Raw genomic sequence first — 25,698 nt, 5'->3', positions numbered from 1 at the left:
CCTGAGTTAATAAATACTTTTTTTTTTTTTTGACTCTGTGGTCACTTTGATGCCAAGAATGATAATTAGCTGGAAAGAAAATGGCTCGTTGTTTAGTTTTCTGATGTTCTAGCACAGTTAAGCAATCTTCAGTATCTCAAAATAAATTCATCATTAACAAATTACCAATGTTTGTAAAACAATCAAATCTCAATTTGAAATAATCAAGAAAATATTGTATATATAATAGAACATGGTTTTAAGATATAGATATATTTGTTGAAATTCGTTTGGAAAAATTTTAATAATTTTAAAATGCGATACTTTTGCCCTTCCTACTTATTCATAGATCTGCACTGTAAAAAACGAACCAGCAAAGCTCATGGAAAATCTCATGAATTCTTATACACATAGTCACAGTATAAGCTTTAAAAAACAAGTTCCACAATTCAAAGCATTTTTCCCTAATCATTTTTGAACCCAAGTTTTAAAAATTTGATAATCTTGATGTCAAAATAAAGGTAAGGGAAAATGTTGCTTTTATAGGATGACACGGATTGTTCTGGAATCTAATTGTTTCAAATTGTGCTACTTCAAGACTCATTGGTCTGGTTGTTCTAATAATCTAGGAGCTAATTAGAAAGACTGCCTTTCTTTTGTTGGTTTTAAGCTGATTTATTAGGTAATTGGTATTCCAAAACATCTTTTATTTTGTTTGTTTTTCCTAAATTAAGTAAAATTATCTATATGCTTAAATTATATTTTATACTCATTTTTATATACTCACTTGGTATTTCTATAGTCATAAGTAATTTACAAACATGTTTTCTATAAATCAATTTATTAAAAATGTTCACTTCCTATGAATATTAGTAGATTCTATTATAAAAGACTATACAGTAGAATGTGGTTTTGATAAAAATGAAAAATAGATTAATTTATAGTAATACATATTATAGAAAATGATTTGGATAAACTTCAATAGGACCACTATATTCTAGGGAAAACATTCACATTGACAAATCATTAACATGTCATCTGTAATGGATACAAAGTACCTGGATACTTATTTATTGGCAAATTTATTCATAGTATTTCCAAAAGTCAGTTACTACATCAGTATCAAGGAACCAGCTTTTAATAAGATGATTTCTTATCAATCAGCATGCCCTCTTATATGTTAATAACAGAAGCACTTTTTTTTTCAGCTTTTGCAAATAATTATTTTCCCTCTATCTTTTGCCTTTATTTTTAATTAAAATTTATTGATATACCAAAAATGTATAGGATTTGTGAATATATTTACTTGTAATGGAAAACATTTACTAAATTTGACACTGTTTTCCATCATTTTATTTTTTAAATAGAATTTGCTTCTTCATCCTTTGTCTTTTAAGTTTCTGAGAGTGTGTGATATGTAAAATTGATTTTTTATCTTTTGGGTATCATCACCTTATAATAGTTTTCATATTAATTCTATTACATTTAAGAATAGAGAGTCTTGTAACTAGTCCTAGGATTCAAGTCTCTATTAGACATTTAGATGAAGTATTTTGGTCAAAAAGCCCACATTATTTGCCATAGCTGTATATGTATATATGTACACACATTTATGGCAGAACTATCCCAACTAGTGCTGAAATATAAGTGGGATTATCTTTTGCAATTTGAGAAAAAATTTTTTACCTCTAAATATTTATAAATGTTCTAATTAAAGAGGACCTCTGAAAATTATCATACTTATCTTTCTCTAAAATATATTAATTGTACATAACTGAAGAAAATAAAGAAACTTGTAAAGAAATAACAAAATGAGATGGAGTTTCCCTTACAGTGGTCGTCAATATTATTAAAAATACGAGAGAGAGAGAAGAAGAGAGCTAATATAGTAGGGTAAGAGAAAGAGAGAGCAGGGTTTTCCTTGGTTTACATGGACAGATATCCCAATTTTATTTACTGATATTGCATCTACATTTTCTATAATTCTCCACTAAAAATATCACAGAATCTTGGAAAAATCACTGATTTGAGATCTTGAACAGGAAATATAAAATGAGCCTATGTATCAGTCTGGTTCCAATTGAGAGAGACAGTAATTAAAATGACGGAAGTTTAATATAAAGAGTTATTATGCTATAATAGGGGAGTAACTATAAAGATGTAATGAGAACTCCAAAGGGTACTCTGGGGCTCAGTGAAATCATCTAAGGACAGACAAATGTGGAAGGGAGACAAGCTTCAGTTGTCCTTGGAGGAGGTGTGGTTGTGGCATCTTGCACGCAGGGCAAAGGAATTCACTGGGCTAGAACCAGTCCACGTTCTCCAGGCAAACATGGATAATCCTCCAGGGTACAAGTGGGCTGGTGGTTGGAAATGCAGAGGGAATTGGGAGACCACTGCAGGTGCAAGGCCTGGAGCACACAGTGACGACACTGGCAGGGATGTAAGACCTCCTCTGGCCTGGGCTGGAGTCCTACAGTCGCCAAGGGAATGTACATTTAGGACTTTGGGAACTGTGCTTGTGGCTAGGCAAAGCAATACATATATTTCCACACATCCAGTTAGCTGGTCAACCGTGCAGCATGAGAAAGGGAAAAGCAAAAATGCTACACACATAGAACCAGGAAGAGGAGCCCTTTTCCTCCTGCAATGTGCATTCAGTGCCCTTTATTGACAAGACTCAACCTTGCACTCACAACAAAAGATGCTCTAATGGGCCAATCCATTATCATAGTTTCACAGTGCCGGTTCTTTTTAAGCAGGTAGTGAAGGATGAATGTGCAGCTAGGAAGCAATAAATTGGTAAGCGGCAGAGCCTAGAACATATTGCTGTACCAAAAATGATGAAAGCAATCAAACACTAATAGGTCGTGTCTAAAGTACACAGAAACGGATACAAATTCTGAAGATCTATTTTTCTTAACACTGCCCATTCATAAATCTGTGATGTAGATTGCTTACATTCTTTTCTTTTGTTTTTACTTGAGTGTATGTATGTGTACCTATGCAAGTGCACATATATTTATTTTTTAAACTAGAATGGCTCTAGGTTTTTTGAACATCAAAGAGGACTTCTCTTTGTGTATGGTGTGGGGAAGGAGAATGTGTGGGAGAAAAAAGAGTGAACTTCACTTTGGGATTCTTAGTATAAACAAATTCACACCAAGTCTATTGTCCTTGGCACAAAGTCTCCCCTCAGATTTTACTATTAAGAAGTTTTATGTTTCTTACTCCAATATTTTCTAAATTACATATTCTCTATATTTTATTCTTCATTCTTCTTTTAGCAATTAACTTTGGGGAACCTCAGGCTGAGAGGTGTATCGCAAAAGGTTCCTCTTTCTCATTACATTCCCTTTCTCATCTGCAGTCGAAAAGGTGAGATTCTTTCCTCTCTGCTTTCACCACCCAAATTTCCTGTTTGCCAACTGGGGGAGTATATGTTGTTTCTTCATCTTCTCTTGGCTTAAGCCAGAATTTACACTATGCGACATGTATAGTTCTCATTTTGTGTTTTGATGGTGTAGCCACTTCCTTATTTTATTGATTATTTATAATAAAAAAAAATCTCCTCTGAAAAATTTTAAACAGAACACTCTTAACAATATTTCACTTATCAGCACCATTTGGTTTTGTTGTCAAGATTATGATAAACAAGTAACTTTTACTACCCTTTGTAATATTTTTATGAAACTTATTTATATAGATATAAAACTTAAAATAATTATGGTTTCTACATAAAAACCATTCAGTTACACAAGATATGCTTTATTATCTTTTAAAGCAAATATTTTTTGAGAGCTTAATCCATTGTTTTAACGTTCACACATTACTATCAAACTTTTAGGAATGAGTAAGAAATTAACAGCACTTTTGAAAGTTTGTACTGGTACTCCGGGAGGTATGTATTAATATTTGGTGCTTTGTTTTAATTGTACTTGAAGGAAACCTACCTAGTAAATTTCAGACCAGAAATTTGAGTCTAAGTTAGTCTGATTCCACATGTAACATCTGAGGAAACATGGGGGAAACCATGACAATCTAGGAGCCATGATAGCCCTAATGCCCATATTATTTTTTCTTTTTCCATGTTATTAAAATAAGGTCATTGCCATGTGCTAGGAAGAAGGTACGTATGGTAACGTTGCATATATTGGCAGAACTCAAATCGTCCGTCCATTGAATTGATTTCAATTCATAAATCATAGTGTATGTAGCATTGCCAGTGGGAATTTTTGGAATCCATTTGAATTTGAGTGGAAGAACATTATAGGTAGCCATGCTATGTACCATTCTTTCAGGTACATATAGACCTGGGGAAAACTCCTAGGTTTGATAGTGACATCTATGAGCCCTCTAAGAACTATTTGATGATTTCTGGCCTTCCTCCTTAAAGGAAACTGATTGTAATATAGGGCTGATCAATGTGACTTATTCTGAATTTGAGCAGTACACATTCCGGGAAGGAGGTGAGGATCAGTTGTATTGACCTTATTTTAATTTTTGTCCTTAAAATTGTAAACGTAATTACTTATGAGTACAGAAAGAGAAAAACCTTTTTCCTATTTCTCTTTGGATTGAGCAAGTAATCTAAGGATAGCTAGTCTTTATGATTAGCAGGGCATAGTTAAAATTAGCATCATACTTAGAGATAGATACAAATGATAATTCCTGCTTAATCACTTACAAGCTATATGATGTTGAAAAAGTTACCTAAACTTTTTGAAGCATAATATACACATCTGTAAAATTATAAAAATATAGAATTTCATAGATTTTCAATGTTGGTTTACATTTAAACTCTTAGCAAGTCACAAGAGAACTCTATGCCACTGCATCCAATGGACATTTTTCTTCCACAGCAGAGTTTAACTCTCAGTATAGTTTTAGAGTTCATTGCACCAAAAATTAGTATTTGAGTTACTTTTCGAGCAGTTATACTTATTTCTGAACATTGGTATTTCATTTTTTTTTAATTCTTAGAAGTGTCCAAATAATAAAGAAATATCAATTTATCTTTAAATAAATAAATTAACCCTATCTTCAATTACTGAATGGTCACACTGGATACTTTTATAAATCTAGGATACATTATAAGAACTTAGTGATATGATTTTTTATGCCTATTTCATCATCCTACAAATTTCATCATTACTGATAAAGTTTTCTCAATGTGCTTTTTAAAACTTATATAAAACTTGTATGATGAATGGTCTAGAAGGTTGATGCAACAATAAAATAAATTTTCCCATTGCATCATTCTCTTCTTTTTAAATGTATTGCTCAAAGTATTGCATCATCTTTCAAAAAAGATGTAAAAGCAATGATACACTATCTTTTTAGTCTGATGTTGTTTTTCATTAAAAACAGTAGAAAATTCAAATTCAAAATTTTACATCCATAATGACAAAGAAAATAAAATTGACAGAGGAAGATATTTCACAGTTCTTAGGTGAATTAGAAGATGAATACCAAAAGCAGAAACCAGCACTATAGACTCAAGAAGATGGTGAAATTGATCATGTAAGCAAAGCTTTAGACTGTGAGTCCTCAGATGAAGATAGAACACATGAATATTCTCAAAATCAAGAATCAATGAGCGAACAATATGATTCTAAGGATAAAGAGAAAATATAGTAATCATCCTTTTAGTCATTCAATAGGAAGGACTTCCTTACAGAATATTTTTTAATGAGAATCTGGGCTGTTCTGTTTTGCTACAGAATAGTTTTTAATGAGAATCTGGGCTGTTCTGTTTTGCTAAAAATAAATGTGACAGTGTTTTTTCATCTATTATAAAATGTTTGCAGCAAAATCTATTTGATTTATCCTGAAAATTGGTGAAGACAGAATGTATCCAAATGTAACTGGAAGGAAAAGGATGCAGTAGAATATTTCTTTTTAAGTAGATTGATTATGCTATTTCCTCTTTATAAATCTAAAGATTAAATGCTCTGCAATCATGGAACAAAGAAGATAGCCATTCTCCAACAAAAATATGAGCTGTAAAAGATTTTTTAAAACTTCTCAAAGTATTATATATTGACAAATATGTATTTGCCATGTTTGCATTTTATTAACATTTGATCAGGAGGGCCATAACATTCCCCTCAGCTTGACTCAGTTTCAGACAAATTTCTTTCTGACTAGAGACTCCTGATGTACATTTTCTTAGAACAATTACACTAGAAAATTTCTAATCACAAATTCTTTCTCTGCCCCTTTGGAATAGAGATAAATCTTCTCCCGGCCTTTTCCCATTTTATAATGCCGGATGGTCTTTCTCAAGGACCTGGAAACCATTCCTCTGAAATGTAATCATCAAGAAAGACAGGGCCCCTATCTCCCAGTCTCTATGCGAGATCGGGAGCCTAACTTCTACAAGAGTCAATCAGCAAACGTAGATGGTCTAATCCCATTGACCAACCTCTCCGCTGACGTGCCCTCCAGGACGTTTTCACTAGCTCACACCAGTGCTTAAAAACTCTCCTGCTTTTGGTTTCAATGGATTTAAGTTCTCTCTCCCCTACTGCAATAGTCTCAACCTTTTGTAATAATCTTGAATAACATCTTCCTTGGCATCCTTAACAAGCGTCCGGTGCAATTTTGGTTTGCCACATTTTAATAAAGTTGTTTTGCACTGTCTCTTTATGTAGCTGTGAATTGTTTATAAAATACATTTTTTTTTAAAGTAAATGACCAAATGGTGAACTGTGAGAGCTGTTTTTTCCCCTGAAGTAGTGGGAATGGAGGCTATTGACACTTCTTCCTTCAAAAACTATCACCTCTATGCATGTCCACGTCAAAAATCTTTTTGTTTCCTTTTTACCTCACTGGTCACACCTACTTAGTATCTTTTGCAGGCTTCTCTTCCTTTACCAAATCCTTAAATATTGCTGTTCCCAAAGGCTCTGCCCTATGTTTCATATTCTCATATGCCCTATGTTTCATATTCTCACTTTATATTTTCTTCCTGGGTGACATCATATACTTTCTTACCTACAAATATTCTAGTAAGTCCCAAATTGTTGAATTCAAATGGACCTTTTCTTTTCTGCTTTTACCTGACCTGTAAGCAGTAAATAAAAAAGGTAATAACTCCCTCCTCCTTGGAGCACTTTCTTTATTTGGTTTCTAGGGTCCCACACTCTCCTGGTTTGCTCCTTACAACTCCCAATACTTACTACGGAGTATCTGGGTCTCAGTCTTTAGACTTAGTCTTTTCTCTGTCTACTCTCTCTCCTCAAGGGATCTTATCACACTCAAGGTTTTAAATATCACATATAGGCTAATAAATTCAAATGTATATCTACAGAGAACTGTAGAGAAAAATACCCTATCATTGTTTCGAGAAACATAGTCTTCATGCTCTGTTCATTTATTCAACTAATTATTATTATCAAGAATATCAAAATAAACTCGCTCATTTATCACAAATATAATCTAGAAAACATGCAAAACTAGAGACAACTTGTTTGACAAATGTATAAGATCTATTCAAACTAGGTATAGATAGGGAGCAAAATATGATGGTAAAATGTATGGATTCTGATGCCAGCACTTAGGATAAAACATCTCTCCGTTTTTTCTTAGGAAGTAACTTCTCTGGGACTCAGTTTCTTCACCTGGAAAATGAGGCATGTAATATATTTTCCTCATATATTTCTTGAGAATTAAATGGGTTAATGCTATAGTGTTTGCTAGAATCATGTGTGGGACATTGTAAACATTATTTGTTTAAAATTGGTTAGATTACTTATGGTAAATTTGAGTTCAGTTTTGCAATATAGTTAAAATTTAAACAGAATTAGATAAAGACATTTCAGAAAGGAGAGTTGGTATGAACAAAACTACAAAGTAGAAAGTGTTATCTATGTTTTAAAAAACAAGCAGTTCAGAGTATGAACAAGATTTTTTTTTTTTTTTTTTAAATCAAGGTAGATAAAATTGTGACCAAATCAAAGACAGTGTTAAATACGAGGCCAGGGAGTTTTGCACTTTTATGTGCTGGTTTTGGAAAAACCATTGAAGGTTTTTTTAACATTGAAGTCAGAAAACTGTGCTGTAGGAAATTTCATCTGCTCTGCCCTCTGCTATTATTTCCTCTGTACCTAATGTCCAAAGACTCTTATGATCATGCTTTCACTGTCAGTGAGCAGTGAGTAGAAAAAACAAACACTCATTTCTCAAAAAAGGTGATTATTCCGCTATATAATAAATGTACTGACTTCTGAGTTCTTGCTTAAGAGTCAGGGTCTGTGAAAAGAATGAAAGGTCCACTGAGTCAGTAAAGACATGAATGGATTCTAATGCAATAGTGAAGGGAGCTAGCTCCTACTAGGAATGAATATCTCCATCTTGCCACATGACACAAAAGTTGCAAAAGGTTATTATAAACATTTAAAATTATGATTGTTATTATAAACGACAATTGAGGAGTTAGGATAAAAGGTCCAGTGTAGTCATTGGACATAGGTAGCATTATTCTAGAAGCATTTATCACCATGGGCTAGAGCTCTGGTCTAAGTCTTTTATTGTGTAAATCATGTTGCATTCCCAAATCTTCTGCCCGACTCAGCCTGGTCAAGACCACTGAACATGCAATTTTGTTGGGTAAGTGGAATACCACCCAGGACATTTACAGAAAGAAATGTATAGTGTATGAAGTAAATTAAGCCTATTTTTTTTAAGTTTGAGTCTACATTGTCCCATCAGTGGGGTACTCTGAATACATTCATATTTACATAAAGTATGTAAAACAACATACCACACTAGTTTTATACTTTAAATTTGACATAACTATAAAATATAGTACTACTTATAATAATTGTAAAAATATAATTTACCTGATATATGTGAATATGTATAGTTTAGAAAATTGTAAGATAAATTGATTATTCCCCAAATTATGTGACTTTTAAGGAAACTGATTTACTACGTTTAAAGTATCATTTATTAGATTTACATGAATTATTTAAGTGATTTTTTAAAAAGGTGCCTATTTGTTGATGTGTCCAAGTAACCAGGTATGTTTGAAATGCTTGAGAAACTTAGATATATCAAATTTTTAAGCACAGATCTAATTGTAACACCAAGTTTAAAGAGATGTCTAAGCCCAGTGTCTATAGAAGCGATGGGTCTCAGTTCACTTGCATTCTGTTTTTGAATCTTTCTATCCTATATTGTATGTTCACAGGTTTCTAAATCAGTTTGCTTTTGGATCTAGAGGACAGTGTGCTGCATTGTGGAGAGTCTCTGAAAGTTTTATGTTCACTTTTCATTTTATCAAAAACCCTGGGTACAAATCCATTTACAATAGATATTTTAAGTTTAAATTCATTTGTATATTTATAATCATTTTTTATTATTTTCAAAAATATTTAGGCAATACTTATAGGCAAGATTTGAGAATTCTTTCCAGAATAAAATGTATTCTAGCATAAACTTAGCTGAATAAATTTCACAAGACATTTTAAGACCCATTGATGATTTCCAATATTTTACGGCTGAATAATTCATAACAATTAAGGTATATTTATTTCTTAAGATATGCCTACATTTTTACCATATTAGGAAATTGAAAATAAAGCATAATGTTGACTACTACTGTTTATTGGTAGAAAATTATAATTTTCACTTTTGTAAAATCCAAATTGTCTCCAACTAGTTTTATTGATAAATTCAAGCCTACTTAGAATAATTGATTTTATAGTATATATACTCATTCGGTATTCTGAAAACTAGTTTATAAGTTTTTAAAATGTTTTATGACATTTAATAGGATACCTAAAAAAACATAAAGTTATTGTGTACCGGAACTGAGACACTCAAAGAAGAATCTAATTTAAACTCTTCATTTTACAAATGAAAAAAGGTAAGCTCCACATGAGAAAACGTGTGAAAAAAATTGTGAAGTAATGATAATTTATTTCAAAATGAGTATGCTCTCATAAGTCTTTACATACATAGTAATTCATTTGAAATTGAGTTTTATTTGTGTTGATGTCTGATATATTTTATATATCATTTTATCTTTATCTTCATGATGAATGGAAAAATAAAAGTTAATTAAAATTATTTATTCTATGGAATCACAAAAAATAATTTTTCTTTATTGAATTGACAAAGTACAAAGGATTTACTCTTGAATCCTGAGTGTTAGCAGATTTTTCAAACATTTGAGGAATTTGGAAGTAGAAAATGTGAAGTTTACATATTTTTTTAAAAGAAAGAAATTTAAATTATACAGAATTTACAGCATTAAAGCATGGAATTAATATAGCTAAATAACGCTTATTTTTATCATTTCAAAGTGGGAGGAATACATAGCAAAAGTTATTCTATATAATACAAGGCAATGTTTCGACGTCGGCAATTTATTATGGATTCTTACCTGACCAGAGACTGCATTTTCACAAACGTAAGTCTCATAGTATTCGGAGAACTCAGGAGCATGATCATTGATATTGAGAACTTGCACATACACAGGGACTGCAGAAATCTGTTCTATACTGTCTGCAAATTGAATAAACAGAATGAAAACAAAGAATGCTAATGCTGTCTTGAGGGGAAAAAAATCGTCATGAAAATTGCATTAGCGGCTACGTGGTACATTTTTATTTTACTTGAATAAAAGCTGAGGACAGGATAGCTACATAATTCATCTATTTATCAACAATACAGCCTAGAAAAAATGTTCTCAACACATTCAGCTCAACTAATATTAATCCAGTGCCTTGTATCTGCCATGGGCTGTAGGAGCTGATGAGGAAAAGTAGTAAAAGTTAAGGAGATAGTCAGGTACATGAACACTTTTGCTTTTAAATCCAGGAACTATTGAACATATTTGTATTATCCCTGGCCTCTACTAACTGAATGCCAGTAGCACCCTCCACTCTAATTGTGATGATCTAAATTGTCTTCAGACATGGTCAAATGTACTAGGAGGCAAAAATGCCTGCAGTTGAGACGTGTTGCTCTATCATAACTTTCACAAAGGCGCTCGCTCACCAGAAATGAGGAGAATGATGATTTAGTCCATGTGTTAAATATGAAACACAGAGCCAGTGATGGTGGAAGGATGAAAAATAGTGGGATGTTAGCCTCTTCTAGAACCTAATCTGGCAATGGATAGTAAAAGTTAAACTACACATATCTTTGAACCAGTCATTAGTTTGGGAAACCTATGCTACAGTCCAAGGCACCAATATATAAGAGTATGTTATCCAATTTATTTATTCCAGAATTGTTTGCATCCGAACCAAACAACTGGAAATAACCCAAAAGGGATTGGGGAAATAAATTACCACCAAACTGTGAAATTGTGCATGCTTATTAAAAATGCATGCATCAATGTAACACATGTAGTAATATCATGAACTTTAAAAATGTATTTTAATCTTGGTTCTCAATTTGAGAAAAATGCTTACCACTGTTTGTCTCAGTTGGTTTTCTGTAAAATGGAAATGATACTAGTAACTAGCTTATAGAGCTGTTATAAAGATTAAATGAATTAATACATATGAAACATTTAGAAGATCACTTAACATATAAACAAGCAATGAACATTAAATACTATTATTTTATTTATGTACTAACCAGAAGTGATATACAGGATGTTTTGTGAAGTGCTAAAAAACAATTTGCAGCATAAGGTATTGTATATTTGTATATCATTATTTTAAATCTTTCTTTTTTATTTTAAAAAGCTGTGGGAAGGTACATACATTGAAGAGTGGGGAGAGGGAGTTTCTTTTGTTTGTCTCAGTGTTTTTATTTATAATCTTACATGCTTTTTTTTTTTTTTAATCACAAAGCATTATATTTGCAATTGTAATTCGTAAGGGCAAATACAAATTAAAAAAAAAAAAAAGGCTTAACTCTCCCTGTTGAAAATTAGGGAAAAGTCTTTCCTTCCTTCCTCTTCTTAGAGCATTTACTTTAGAAAAGCTTGTAAACTATTTTTTCTATCTCTTTTAAATGTACGTAAACCTTTTAAAATTGAGATAAACCTCTTGCCAACTTTACAACCCAGGCCTGTCTTTCTCCAGTCCTGGGAGCCAGTTCCTTGAAATAAAACCACCAACGAAGATAGCACTTTTTTATCCCAGTTTCTGTGGGAGGGTAGGAGCCTAACTTCAGCAAAGGCCTTGACCCTAAGATGCAAAACTACCTCTTGTCATAAACGCATAAAAGTTTAGGTTTCAGTTAGCAGACAAACACAGATGGTCACTCCAACTACCTAGTGAATTTAGGATAAAGTGCGTGGCACAGGGTGATGTGAGGTTCTCCTACTTTAAGGCCAGTAATGGTTTATCTTCAGAACATGTCTGCAGTGGGTTATATCTGCTCGGCTATGTAAAACGCTGAGATTTCTTTCTGATTTGGCAATTTCTTATCAATTTACTGTGATGCACATCAAATTCTGGTTTAATGATTTTTAATTATAAAACTGTTTCTCTCTATTTCACCTCGTGAAGAGGTTTTCCAGGTTGGGATAAAATTTTTGGTTGTAATAGTTTTTAACTAATAAATAACAGTGGCAATTATGATAGAAATTGTAGCTTTCAATTAATTAAAATTAAAATTTGCAAGTTTTATTGCATACAAAAGAAACCCATGGCCTTTAGAAAATACATAAACCATTAAGAATTATGATTTTGAGACTCTTCTCTATTGTGTTACATTCAGGATAAAATTGATTAAGAAACATTAAATATGAAAAGATATTTCTAGCTATTTCAAGATGAAATTATTCAAAACTTAAGTCTAACATTTTTTATGGTTTAAATATATATCACTATAGAACAACTTTCTGCTTAAGTAAGTAAAATGGAAAAAGTGTATCAGTTACAAATAAATTTAAGGAAAATTAGTAAAAAATTCATTTAAGATTTTTATCTGTTTTTCTGAAAAATCTATTTAAAATTAAGTTCAAATTAAACCTTTGGCATGATTATAAAAAGCATACACATATCTTCACAGCTTTATTTTAAAGTAGTTAGTCGTTTTATTCACTTAGTTGGCATGCTGATAAATAGCTTGGTGCTTAATTTGGGATGCTTTCCAGGAAAAAGACTAAGCACAGTGAATTTCGTTTGCTGGGAAAACAAATGTGAAAATGGAACATCTCTTTCCTGTAATCAGCATAATTGTTATGTCACAAGCTTCCAGGTAGTTAACACATGCAGCAAGTACTTTTTGTAATAATTTTATGTGAAGCCTTGTTTTCCACTCTTTAGGTGGTGTGTTTATATTACTATGTCTTAAGTGACTTAAATGGTCAAACAATTATTTTTGATATCAATATTATGGTAATGAGAAATTGGCACTTACAATTATTTTCTCCAAAATTGTTCTAAAATGAGTTTAATAATGTGGATTAAAAATGAATCAAGAGACAGAGGAAAAAATACATGAAAATTGGTTACTCAGTGTCACATAAGTTCTTTCTAAGCAGTTTCCCTTAAAATGAAACAAACATTTTCAAAAATATATCTTCAAAGATGAGTTAAATGATAATTAACTTTGTGGGTTTTTGAGAATATTTATCTAATTATATTTTATTTTGGAATTTTATTCCCCATCCTGTAATTTTTCTACTTAATGATAAAAATAACAATGGGAATATCAAATCTCTCTTTATCTAAAAGAATTTTTTTATTTTGAGGAAACTGATTTTATAGCACCAGAAGCATATCAGCATGAATTGTGTAATTGCTATACTTGATAATATTTCTAATCACTTATTTCTAGAACAGTGATTAACTTCTCAGTAATAAATTCCATGTAATATAAATATATCCAGTTTATATTCATTTTGCCTTTCACAGGCATTTTTTCTTTAACCATATTTTTAATTTTCTTTTATTTATAAATTTTGTTTTAATACAATATTTGTGTCTAACAATACAAATAGCACATTTTAAAGACTCTGCTTTTTAATAACTTAAATTGTAGTACTTCTAATTTAACAGAAGTTAATGATATAGTCTTACAAAAAAGTCCCCTTATATATAAAATAAGATTTCAGTGGCTAATTATTTACATACATTCATTAAAACATGCTCTTTTAATAGTTGAAGGCTACTTTACGTAGAAACACATTTTTCAAAGATGTCCAGTCTTCCTTTGAACTGATTTGAAATCTTTTCTCAGCAGTCTTGTAAGTAATGATATAAGTAATTTGTTCTCAGAAATATCCAATGAATAAAAGTTTCTTGCTTTTAGACAAACATCTTTGTGTTTTCTGACACCAAAAGCCTTGGCGTTTCTTCTGTGCAGCAGGCATTTACTCCCCTGCAACATTTGCTCCCCATCATTTATCGTTTAGTTAAACAGAAAATTCAAAACCCAGACCCAGTCCTTCTGCAGTTTCCAAAGAGCTATTCAATGTACGACAAAAAATATGCAAGAGATGCTTTCTACCCCACCGTCTCATCAGTCTACTGCTCAATAAGGTGAGGAGTAAGATATATGTTCAAAGACTTTCAGAGAACAAGCCAAGAAAGTAAACAGGGTTAATAAAATTCTACGCAAAGTCAGTTTTGAAAGGATGCAATCTAAAACATTGAAAACTCACAAATTGAATCCTTTACTGTACTATGTTAAAACCATTGACTAAGTAATAGGGAAGATTTTGATAATCCTTTCCATTGTGTTCTATCTATTCTTTTGAGCCTGAATGAATATGGTTGACCTAATTCTGATTGAGAATTCTGAAGACACACTCTAAGTGGTAAACTGGGATGATTTTATCTATGTTTTGCAACCTGAAAATGGAATCATCTGCCTATCTGTGAAAAAAAAACTGGTCACTACTGATTATTAAAGATGTGACTATCAGCACTGCTGACACAATGAGTTTAATTTGAACACATTTTACTGGGCAATATTTTATATGCCCAGTTTGAAAAAACTTACAAAATTTATATTCAATTTTTAAAAATTGATTTAAAAATGCATTCATGAAAAATATGGTAAGAACATATAATTATATAATTAAAAGTTCTTAGAATTTCAAGGGTTTTTTTGTTTATTTCTTGTGTTTTTCTGAATTTTCCATGATTTATTTCTTGCATTAAACATTATTTATTGCCATAATAAAAATGAAGATATTTAGTGGTAAGTATATAAATAAGCTGTAGTAGGAATGCACAGACATTTTGAATTTAAAATGATAAATTAAATACACATGTATGAATTGACATATAAAATACCATTTAATTCTAATTTCAGCAACACTTTAGCTTTTGTCTCTATGTTTAGAGATTACTGAATGGTTTAAAAAATATGGGGAACCAATATATGGTTCCCAAATGAGTACTTACATTTTTCTGTGGCTGTAACACTTAGGTTATACCAAGCACTAATCTCTCGATCAAGAGGGTTAGTTGTGAAGACTGTACCATTGTCATCAATACTGAGCACTTTGCTTCTGGTAATAGAGTACCTGCACACACACAAATAATTCCTTAATTTTATTATTTTCCCCATATAATACTCTTTAAAGAGTGTATAACACTCTTTTTAAGCAATAAGATATTATCAGATCCACACTCTACACAGCTAATGCAATGCTGAACAATTTTCAGAAAGGTACATTCTACATTTAAGATTCAACTCAATGGAGACAGAAAAAAAAAAAAAAACCTAAAACAGTTCTAGATTTCAACTGACACGTGTGAAATCTAGACATATGTCACTCATTCTCATTCCGAGAAGAGAATTTTCATAAGTGAATGACTTGGTTAAAAAGAAATGGCTAAATGTCTTTTGCAAAATGAAGAGAAGTACAAATAAATGGGGGTAAAAATTAGAGCTTGTGAACCTTTTTTTTTCCTTTGAAGCAATGTAAAACAAATTCTCAGTTTAGGCTGCTGAGTCTCCTTGCTACACCACATAGTTACTTTCTAAATCTGTGCATCATATTATAATTACTTGATTGCTGACATATGAGAAATGTTTGTTTTTGTTTGTTTAAAGGAAATAATTAGATAATATCTAATAAAAATAAAGTATATATTTATTACATATTTTTATATATGTGTGTGTATACATATATACATATATAAGTATATACACATATCTCCTAAAAGCGAGGAAGTAAGGATAGTAGGTGTAATGTGCTATTATTAGATCATGCATGGAAAGAAGCCAGATAATAAAATTCTCTCAGGCAAAAGCCCAGAAAATAATCTCAAATTCCACAATGAAAGAAGACTTTGAAGTACTCAGCATGTCTTATCTGCTTGCAAATGATTAATAATAAAAATTAAAGAAGAGTAATAACTAGGGTTCAGTGATGCCTTCTCATTGCATATATATAGTCCTAAAGATTTTGATAAGACATCAATGAGGTTTGCCATAATTATGTGGCAAAAGATGAGAATATTTTAATCTTGAATTGACAGTTCTCTAAAAATATCACACTAATTTGTAGGTTGGTGTTGAGGGGAAAATTAAAACAGAAACTACAAAGAATTAAGCTTTAAAAGAATTCAGTTTTAGCTCTACTCATTTTTAAACCTTTATAAGCAATTTGCTTACATATCCACAAGTGGTCACATTTCCTACTTAGATTTGTTGACAAAACGAAACAGTAGTTTAATATTTTGTAGTAAGGGTACAGAATATCCTGTTTCTATAATACACCATTCCAAAAAAAACCAACCAAAAGTTTGAGATTATTTCCTTATAAAAGTTTTTAAAAATTATGACCCTGAGTCATCAGTAACATTTTAAATAATAGTGAATACACACCATTTAAGAAAGGAAAGAAGTGTGTCATACATATTAGAAAGAGCTTCAACTAAAAAACTTAAAATATAAAGTTTTAATCTTTGGTGTGCTTCACAGTTCCTTTTTTAAAGACTCTTTATTCCTCTAAAAATGCTGAGTGAATAGAATGTGGCTATGTAATGTTTTCCCACTGCTAAGAGCTCTTGACAGAATGATAGAAACAAATGATTCTTCCATACATATAAGGATGCGTTTATATCGGGTTCTTAATCTTCGTACGCCTCTACTATTCCCACTTCCCAGAAGAAAAACTGAGGCACATAATAGCCAAGCCCATATACAAAGCCTAGAGGTTCCCAAGTAGGTGCAACTCCACCAGATCTTTCAAGAATTTTAAAGTACTTTTTTAATGCACAGGTGAAAGATGTTTAAAGACAGCCTCTTCTACTGGTGAAAGATATCCCTGTCATTCTTGAACTAAATACAAACCTGCTTCAGGCTCCTGAGCTGGGCTGTTTCTCACAAACCTGATTACTCAGATTATTTGTCTTTTTATGTGAATATTGGTAGTTTCTTTCAAGGAATATTTCAAGGAATTGGTCTGAATTCATAGGCATAGAGTTGTTCATAGTATTTCCTTATAATATTGTTTAATATCTATGGGTTCAATAGTTATGTGCCCTCTTTCATTTCTGATAATGGCAATTTTTGTCTATTCTGTTCTTTCTCTCTTGGTTGTCTGGTTAGATTGATCACTTGTACCAGTGTTTTGGAAGAATCAGCTTTTCATTTCACTGTATTTCTCTATTTTCAATTTCACTGCTCCTGCTCTAATGTTTTTTACTTTCTTCTTTTTTTCCTTTTTTTTTTGCTTGCTTGAATTTAACTTGCTCTTCTTTTTCTAACAGAAAAGACTATATTCTTTTTCATATTTATAAAATATTATAAAATTTGACTATAGGTTTAGTTAAAAAGGAAAATTTAATAATGTCCAAAGAATGAATCATCCACAGCAGTGGCAAAAGAGTGTATGCCCTATATCTGGAATCTAAACAATATGGTAATACAGAGAATGGGGATAAAATGAAAATCATAAGGAAAATTTCTTGTGAAGTTTCTCATAATTGTATGATGGAGTTTTTATTACAGACAGCTTCTAAGCTCTAATTCCCAGCACATTAGGCTCCTTAAAGCAACTCTATCATCTCACTTTCAGGTGTAGATATTGCGTTCGTCCTTCATACCTGCCCCCAGTTTTCTTAAACAGTCACCATATAGCTTATTATAATAATTTATACCAAGGCAAACTTACTTCTGAAGTTTTTCTGCTCTTGACAATGACAAGAATATTTTGTTAAACCAGTTGATTTATCCTACCCAAGACTTGCTGAAAATGAGCCTGGGAATGTCTATGCTTCACAGAAACACCAGATGATATTCAGGAGGAAAAGCTGAGTAATATAAGTTATTGGAAGTAGGTATACTTTACCCTGCTTATGTGTTAATCTCTTTTTCCCAAGCAATGGAACATCCCTGAGGGGAAAATATACTGCATTATCATTCCCTTTGCTTTCTATATATCTTGCCATGGGGTGAGTATTAAGGAAGAGATATTGTCAAATTAAAACTCAAATTGAAATTATTTAGTATTTTCTGGATCTCTTGCTTCCAAAAAAAAGGGGAAACCTGAAATGTGTTCTTGTGGCTTTTTTAATATACATTTTATTTTGTTTTCATGATATATTTTGAACATTTGCTACATCAAACTATACCACATGGAAAGAAATCTGTGAACCTATTATTTAAACATAATATTATTTAAAAGGCACTCTAAATGAACGTCCATAAGAGACATTGAAAGATATTCTTTTTGTAGGCTCTCACAAACTGTTTTTAAGAGTAATTAATTTCGTGGGTATTCCCTGGTGGTCCAGTGGTTAGGACTCCATACTCTCACTGCAGAGGGCCTGGGTTCAATCCCTAATCGGGAACTAAGATCCCACAAGCCAAGTGGTGCGGGCAAAAAAATTTTTTTAAATTTAAATAAATAAATAAAGTTGACGTAGTTGACATTTAAAAAAATAAAAGTAATTAATTTCAGTATAAAGATGAAATTATTAGCTAAAATATTTTTGGTAGAAAAAAATAAGTAACCACCAGTAGTGATACTATAAAACACAAACTCTGGAGAGCAACAGTCAGCTCTACCCACCACCAGTCCCTCCCATCAGGAAACCTGCACAATCCTCTTAGATAGCCTCATCCACCAGAGGGCAGACAGCAGAAGCAAGAAGAACTACAATCCTGCAGCCTGTGGAAATAAACCACATTCACAGAAAGACAGACAAGATGAAAAGGCAGAGGGCTATGTACCAGATGAAGGAACAAGATAAAACCCCAGAAAAACAACTAAATGAAGTGGAGATAGGCAAACTTCCAGAAAAAGAATTCAGAATAATGATAGTGAAGATGATCCAGGACCTCAGAAAAAGAATGGAGGCAAAGATCAGGAAAATGCAAGAAATGTTTAACAAAGACCTAGAAGAATTAAAGAACAAACAAACAGAGATGAACAATACAATAACTGAAATGAAAACTACACTAGAAGGAATCAAGAGCAGAATAACTGAGGCAGAAAAACAGATAAGTGACCTGGAAGACAGAAAGGTGGAAGTCACTGCTGCAGAACAGAATAAAGAAAAAATAATGAAAAGAAATGAAGACAGACTAAGAGACCTCTGGGACAACATTAAACGCAACAACATTAGCATTATAGGGGTCCCAGAAGGAGAAGAGAGAGAGAAAGGACCAGAGAAAATATTTGAAGAGATTATAGCCAAAGACTTCCCTAACATTGGAAAGAAAATAGCCACCCAAGTCCAGGAAGCACAGAGAGTCCCACACAGGATAAACACAAAGAGAAACACACCGAGACACATAGTAATCAAACTGGCAAAAATTAAAGACAAAGAAAAATTATTGAAAGCAGCAAGGGAAAAACGACAAGTAACATACAAGGGAACTCCCATAAGGTTAACAGCTGATTTCTCAGCAGAAACTGTACAAGCCAGAAGGGAGTGGCATGATATACTTAAAGTGATGAAAGGGAAGAACCTACAGCCAAGATTACTCTACCCAGCAAGGATCTCATTCAGATTCGATGGAGAAATCAAAAGCTTTACAGACAAGCAAAAGCTAAGAGAATTCAGCATCACAAAACCAGCTCTACAACAAATGCTAATGGAACTTCTCTAAGTGGGAAACACAAGAGAAGAAAAGGACCTACAAAAGCAAACCCAAAACAATTAAGATAATGGTCATAGGAACATACATATCGATAATTACCTTAAACGTGAATGGATTAAATGCTCCAACCAAAAGACGCAGGCTTGCTGAATGGATACAGAAACAAGACCCATATATATGCTGTCTACAAGAGAACCACTTCAGAACTAAGGACACATACAGACTGAAAGTGAGGGGATGGAAAAAGATATTCCATGCAAATGGAAATCAAAAACAGCTGGGGGGAGGAGCTTCAAGATGGCAGAAGAGTAAGACCCGGAGGTCACCTTCCTCCCCACAAATACATCAGAAATACATCTACAAGTGGAACAACTCCTACAGAACACCTACTGAACGCTGGCAGAAGACCTCAGACCTCCCAAAAGGCAAGAAGCTCCCCACGTACCTGGGTAGGGCAAAAGAAAAAAGAAAAAACAGAGGAAAAAGAATAGGGATGGGACCCGCACCAGTGGGAGGGAGCTGTGAAGGAGGAAAGGTGTCCACACACTAAGAAGCCCCTTCGCGGGCGGAGACTGCGGGTGGCGGAGGCGGGAGCTTCGGAGCCATGGAGGAGAGCGCAGCCACAGGGGTGTGGAGGGCAAAGCAGAGAGATTCCTGCACAGAGGATCGGTGCCGACCAGCACTCACCAGCCTGAGAGGCTTGTCTGCTCCTCCGCCAGGGCGGGTGGGGGCTGGGAGCTGAGGCTCGGGCTTTGGAGGTCGGATCCCAGGGAGAGGACTGGGGTTGGCGGCGTGAACACAGCCTGAAGGGGCTAGTGCACCACAGCTACCCTGGAGGGATCCGGGAAAAAGTCTGGACCTGCCGAAGAGGCAAGAGACCATTGTTTCGGGGTGCGCAAGGAGAGGGGATTCAGAGCGCCGCTTAAAGGAGCTCCAGAGACGGGCGCGAGCCGCGGCTAACAGCGCAGACCCCAGAGACGGGTATGAGACACTAAGGCTGCTGCTGCCGCCACCAAGAAGCCTGTGTGTGAGCACAGGTCACTGTCCACACCTCCCCTCCCGGGAGCCTGTGCAGCCCGCCACTGCCAGGGTCCCGTGATCCAGGGACAACTTCCCCGGGAGAATGCACGGCGCGCCTCAGGCTGGTGCAACGTCGCTCCGGCCTCTGCTGCCGCAGGCTCGCCCCGCATCCGTACCCCTCCCTCCCCCTGGCCTGAGTGAGCCAAAGCCCCCGAAGCAGCTGCTCCTTTAACCCCGTCCTGTCTGAGTGAAGAACAGACGCCCTCAGGCGACCTACATGCAGAGGCGGGGCCAAATCCAAAGCTGAACCCTGGGAGCTGTGCGAACAAAGAAGAGAAAGGGAAATCTCTCCCAGCAGCCTCAGGAGCAGCGGATTAAATCTCCACAATCAACTTGATGTACCCTGCATCTGTGGAATACCTGAATAGACAATGAATCATCCCAAATTGAGGAGGTGGACTTTGGGAGCAAAGATGTATATATATTTTTTCCCTCTTTCTCTTTTTGTGAGTGTGTACGTGTATGCTTCTGTATGTGATTTTGTCTGTATAGCTTTGCTTTTACCATTTGTTATAGGGTTCTGTCTGTCCGTTATCTGTTTTTTTTTTTTATTACTTAAAAATTTTTTTCTTAATAATTATTTTTTATTTTTTATTTTAATAACTTTATTTTATTTTACTTAATTTTGTTATACCTTCTTTTTTCTTTCTTTTTTTCCTCTCTTTTATTCTGAGCTTTGTGGAGGACAGGCTCTTGGTGCTCCAGCCAGGTGTCAGGGCTGTGCCACTGAGGTGGGAGAGCCAAGTTCAGGACACTGGTCCACAAAGGACGTCCCAGCTCCACATAATATCAAACGGCAAAAGCTCCCCGAGAGATCTCCATCTCAACGTCTAGACCCAGCTCAACTCAACGACCAGCAAGCTACAGTGCAGGACACCCTATGCCAAACAACTAGCAAGACAGGAACACAACCCCATCCATTAGCACAGAGGCTGCCTAAAATCATAATAAGGCCACAGACACCCCAAAACACACCACCAGACGTGGACCTGCCCACCAGAAACACAAGATCCAGCCTCATCCAGCAGAACACAGGCACTAGTCCCCTCCACCAGGAAGCCTACACAAACCACTGAACAAACTTTAGCCACTGGGGACAGACACCAAAAGCAATGGAATCTACGAACCTGCAGCCTGCGACAAGGAGACCCCAAACAGTAAGTTAAGCAAAATGAGAAGACAGAGAAAGAAACAGCAGATGAAGGAGCAAGGCAAAAACCCACCAGACCTAAAAAATGAAAAGGAATAGGCAGTCTACCTGAAAAAGAATTCAGAATAATGATAGTAAAGATGATGCAAAATCTCGGAAACAGAATGGAGAAAATACAAGAAACGTTTAAGAAGGACTTAGAAGAACTAAAGAGCAAACAAACAGTGATGAACAACACAATAAATGAAATTAAAAATTCTCTAGAAGGGATCAAGAGCAGAATAACTGAGGCAGAAGAACGGATAAGTGACCAGGAAGATAAAATATTGGAAATAACTACTGCAGAGCAGAATAAAGAAAAAAGAATGAAAAGAACTGAGGACAGTCTCAGAGACATTTGGGACTACATTAAACACACCAATATTTGAATTATAGGGGTCCCAGAAGAAGAAGAGAAAAAGAAAGGGACTGAGAAAATATTTGAAGAGATTATAGTTAAAAACTTCCCTAATATGGGAAAGGAAATAGTTAATCAAGTCAAGGGATCACAGAGAGTCTCATACAGGATAAATCCAAGGAGAAACATACCAAGACACATACTAATCAAACTATCAAAAATTAAATACAAAGAAAAAATATTAAAAGCATCAAGGGAAAAACAACAAAAAACATATAAGGGAATCCCCATAAGGTTAACAGCTGATCTTTCAGGAGAAACTCTGCAAGCCAGAAGGGAGTGGCAGGACATATTTAAAGTGACGAAGGAGAAAAATCTACAACCAATATTACTCTACCCAGCAAGGATCTCATTCAGATTTGATGGAGAAATTAAAAGCTTTCCAGACATCAAAAGCCAAGAGAATTCAGCACCACCAAACCAGCTTTACAACAAATGCTAAAGGAACTTCTCTAGGCAGGAAACACAAGAGAAGGAAAAGACCTACAATAACAAACCCAAAACAATTAAGAAAATGGTAATAGGAATATACATATCGATAATTACTTTAAATGTAAATGGATTAAATGCTCCAAACAAAGGACACAGACTGGCTGAATGGATACAAAAACAAGAGCTGTATATATGCTGTCTACAAGAGACCCACTTCAGACCTAGGGACACATACAGACTGAAAGTGAGGGGATGGAAAAAGATATTCCATGCAAATGGAAGTCAAAAGAAAACTGGAGTAGCAATTCTCATATCAGACAAAATAGACTTTAAAACAAAGACTATTACAAGAGACAAAGAAGGACACTACATAATGATCAATGGAGCAACACAAGAAGAAGATATAAAAACTGTAAATATTTATGCACCCTACATAGGGGCACCTCAATATATAAGGCAAATATTAACAGCCATAAAAGGGGACATTGTCAGTAACACAATCATAGTAGGGGACTTTAACACCCCACTTTCACCAATGGACAGATCATCCAAAATGAAAATGAATAAGGACACAAGCTTTAAATGATATATTAAACAACATGGACTTAATTGATATTTATACGACATTCCATCCAAAAACAACAGAATACACATTCTTCTCAAGTGCTCGTGGAAGATTCTCCAGGATAGATCATATCTTGGGTCACAAATCAACCCTTGGTAAATTTAAGAAAATTGATATCATATCAAGTATCTTTTCTGACCACAACGCTATGAGACTACATATCAATTACAGGAAAAAATCTGTAAGAAATACAAACACATGGAGGCTAAACAACACACTACTTAATAACCAAAAGATCACTGAACAAATCAAAAGAAAATCAAAAAATACCTAGAAACAAATGACAATGAAAACACAACGACCCAAAACCTATGGGATGCAGCAAAAGCAGTTCTAAGAGGGAAGTTTATAGCAATACAATTCTACCTTAAGAAACAAGAAACATCTCAAATAAACAACCTAACCTTACACCTAAAGCAATTAGAGAAAGAAGAACAAAAAAACCCCAAAGTTAGTTAGCAGAAGGAAAGAAATCATAAAGAGCAGATCAGAAACAAATGAAAAAGAAATGAAGGAAACAATAGCAAAGATCAATAAAACTAAAAGCTGGTTCTTTGAGAAGATAAAAAAAAAATTGATAAACCATTAGCCAGACTTATCAAGAAAAAAAGGGAGAAGACTCAAATCAATAGAATTAGAAATGAAAAGGGGGAAAAAACAACTGACACTGCAAAAGTACAAAGGATCACGAGAGATCACTACAAGCAACTATATGCCAATAAAATGGACAACCTGGAAGAAATGGACAAATTCTTAGAAATGCACAGCCTTCCAAGACTGAGCCAGGAAGAAATAGAAAATATGAACAGACCAATCACAAGTAATGAAATTGAAACTGTGATTAAAATCTTCCAACAAACAAAAGCCCAGGACCAGATGGCTTCACAGGCGAATTCTATCAAACACTTAGAGAAGAGCTAACACCTATCCTTCTGAAACTCTTCCAAAATATAGCAGAGGGAGGAACACTCCCAAAATCATTCTATGAGGCCACCATCACTCTGATAACAAAACCAGACAAAGATGTCACAAAGAAAGAAAACTACAGGCCAATATCACTGATGAACAATGATGCAAAAATCGTCAACAAAATACTAGAAAACAGAATCTAACAGCACATTAAAAGGATCATACACTATGATCAAGTGGGGTTTATCCCAGAAATGCAAGGATTCTTCAATAAACGCAAATCAATCAACGTGATACACCATATTAACAAACTGAAGGAGAAAAACAATATGAACATCTGAATAGATGCAGAGAAAGCTTTCGACAAAATTCAACACCCATTTATGATAAAAACCCTCCAGAAAGTAGGCATAGAGGGAACTTTCCTCAACATAATAAAGGCCATACATGATAATCCCACAGCCAACAACGTCCTCAATAGTGAAAAACTGAAACCATTTCCACTAAGATCAGGAACAAGACAAGGTTGCCCACTCTTATCACTATTACTCAACATAGTTTTGGAAGTTTTAGCCACAGCAATCAGAGAAGAAAAAGAAATAAAAGGAATCTAAAGCGGAAAAGAAGAAGTAAAGCTGTCACTGTTGGCAGATGACATGATACTAGACATAGAGAATCCTAAAGATGCTACCAGTAAACTACTAGATGTAATCAATGAATTTGGTAAAGTAGCAGGATACAAAATTAATGCACAGAAATCTCTTGCATTCCTATATACTAATGATGAAAAATCTGAAAGTGAAATTAAGAAAACACTCCCATTTACCACTGCAACAAAAAGAATGAAATATCTAGGAATAAACCTACCTAAGGAGACAAAAGACCTGTATGCAGAAAATTATAAGACACTGATGAAAGAAATTAAAGATGATACAAATAGATGGAGAGATATATCATGTTCTTGGATTGGAAGAATCAACATTGTGAAAATGACTCTACTACCCAAAGCAATCTACAGATTCAATGCAATCCCTATCAAACTACCACTGGCATTTTTCACAGAACTAGAACAAAAATTTT

The 25,698-nt window shown here is 34.1% G+C and overlaps 1 protein-coding gene across 1 annotated transcript in view; it reads right to left on the bottom strand.

Annotated features, from left to right (window-relative positions):
- The window catches only part of CDH19 (cadherin 19), a 63,486-nt gene that overhangs the window by 14,322 nt on the left and 23,466 nt on the right, over positions 1-25,698 (bottom strand). Inside the window, exons 7-8 of the mRNA XM_061170025.1 lie at positions 15,309-15,430; positions 10,373-10,494 (exon numbers count right to left, since the gene is read on the bottom strand). Of these exons, the coding sequence (XP_061026008.1) occupies positions 10,373-10,494; positions 15,309-15,430 (244 nt within the window). The remainder of the gene's footprint in view (positions 1-10,372; positions 10,495-15,308; positions 15,431-25,698) is intronic.

This window comes from Eubalaena glacialis, chromosome 15, assembly GCF_028564815.1.
Source record: "Eubalaena glacialis isolate mEubGla1 chromosome 15, mEubGla1.1.hap2.+ XY, whole genome shotgun sequence".
Lineage (NCBI taxonomy): Eukaryota > Metazoa > Chordata > Mammalia > Artiodactyla > Balaenidae > Eubalaena > Eubalaena glacialis.
This window is presented reverse-complemented; position numbering and strand designations above follow the sequence as displayed.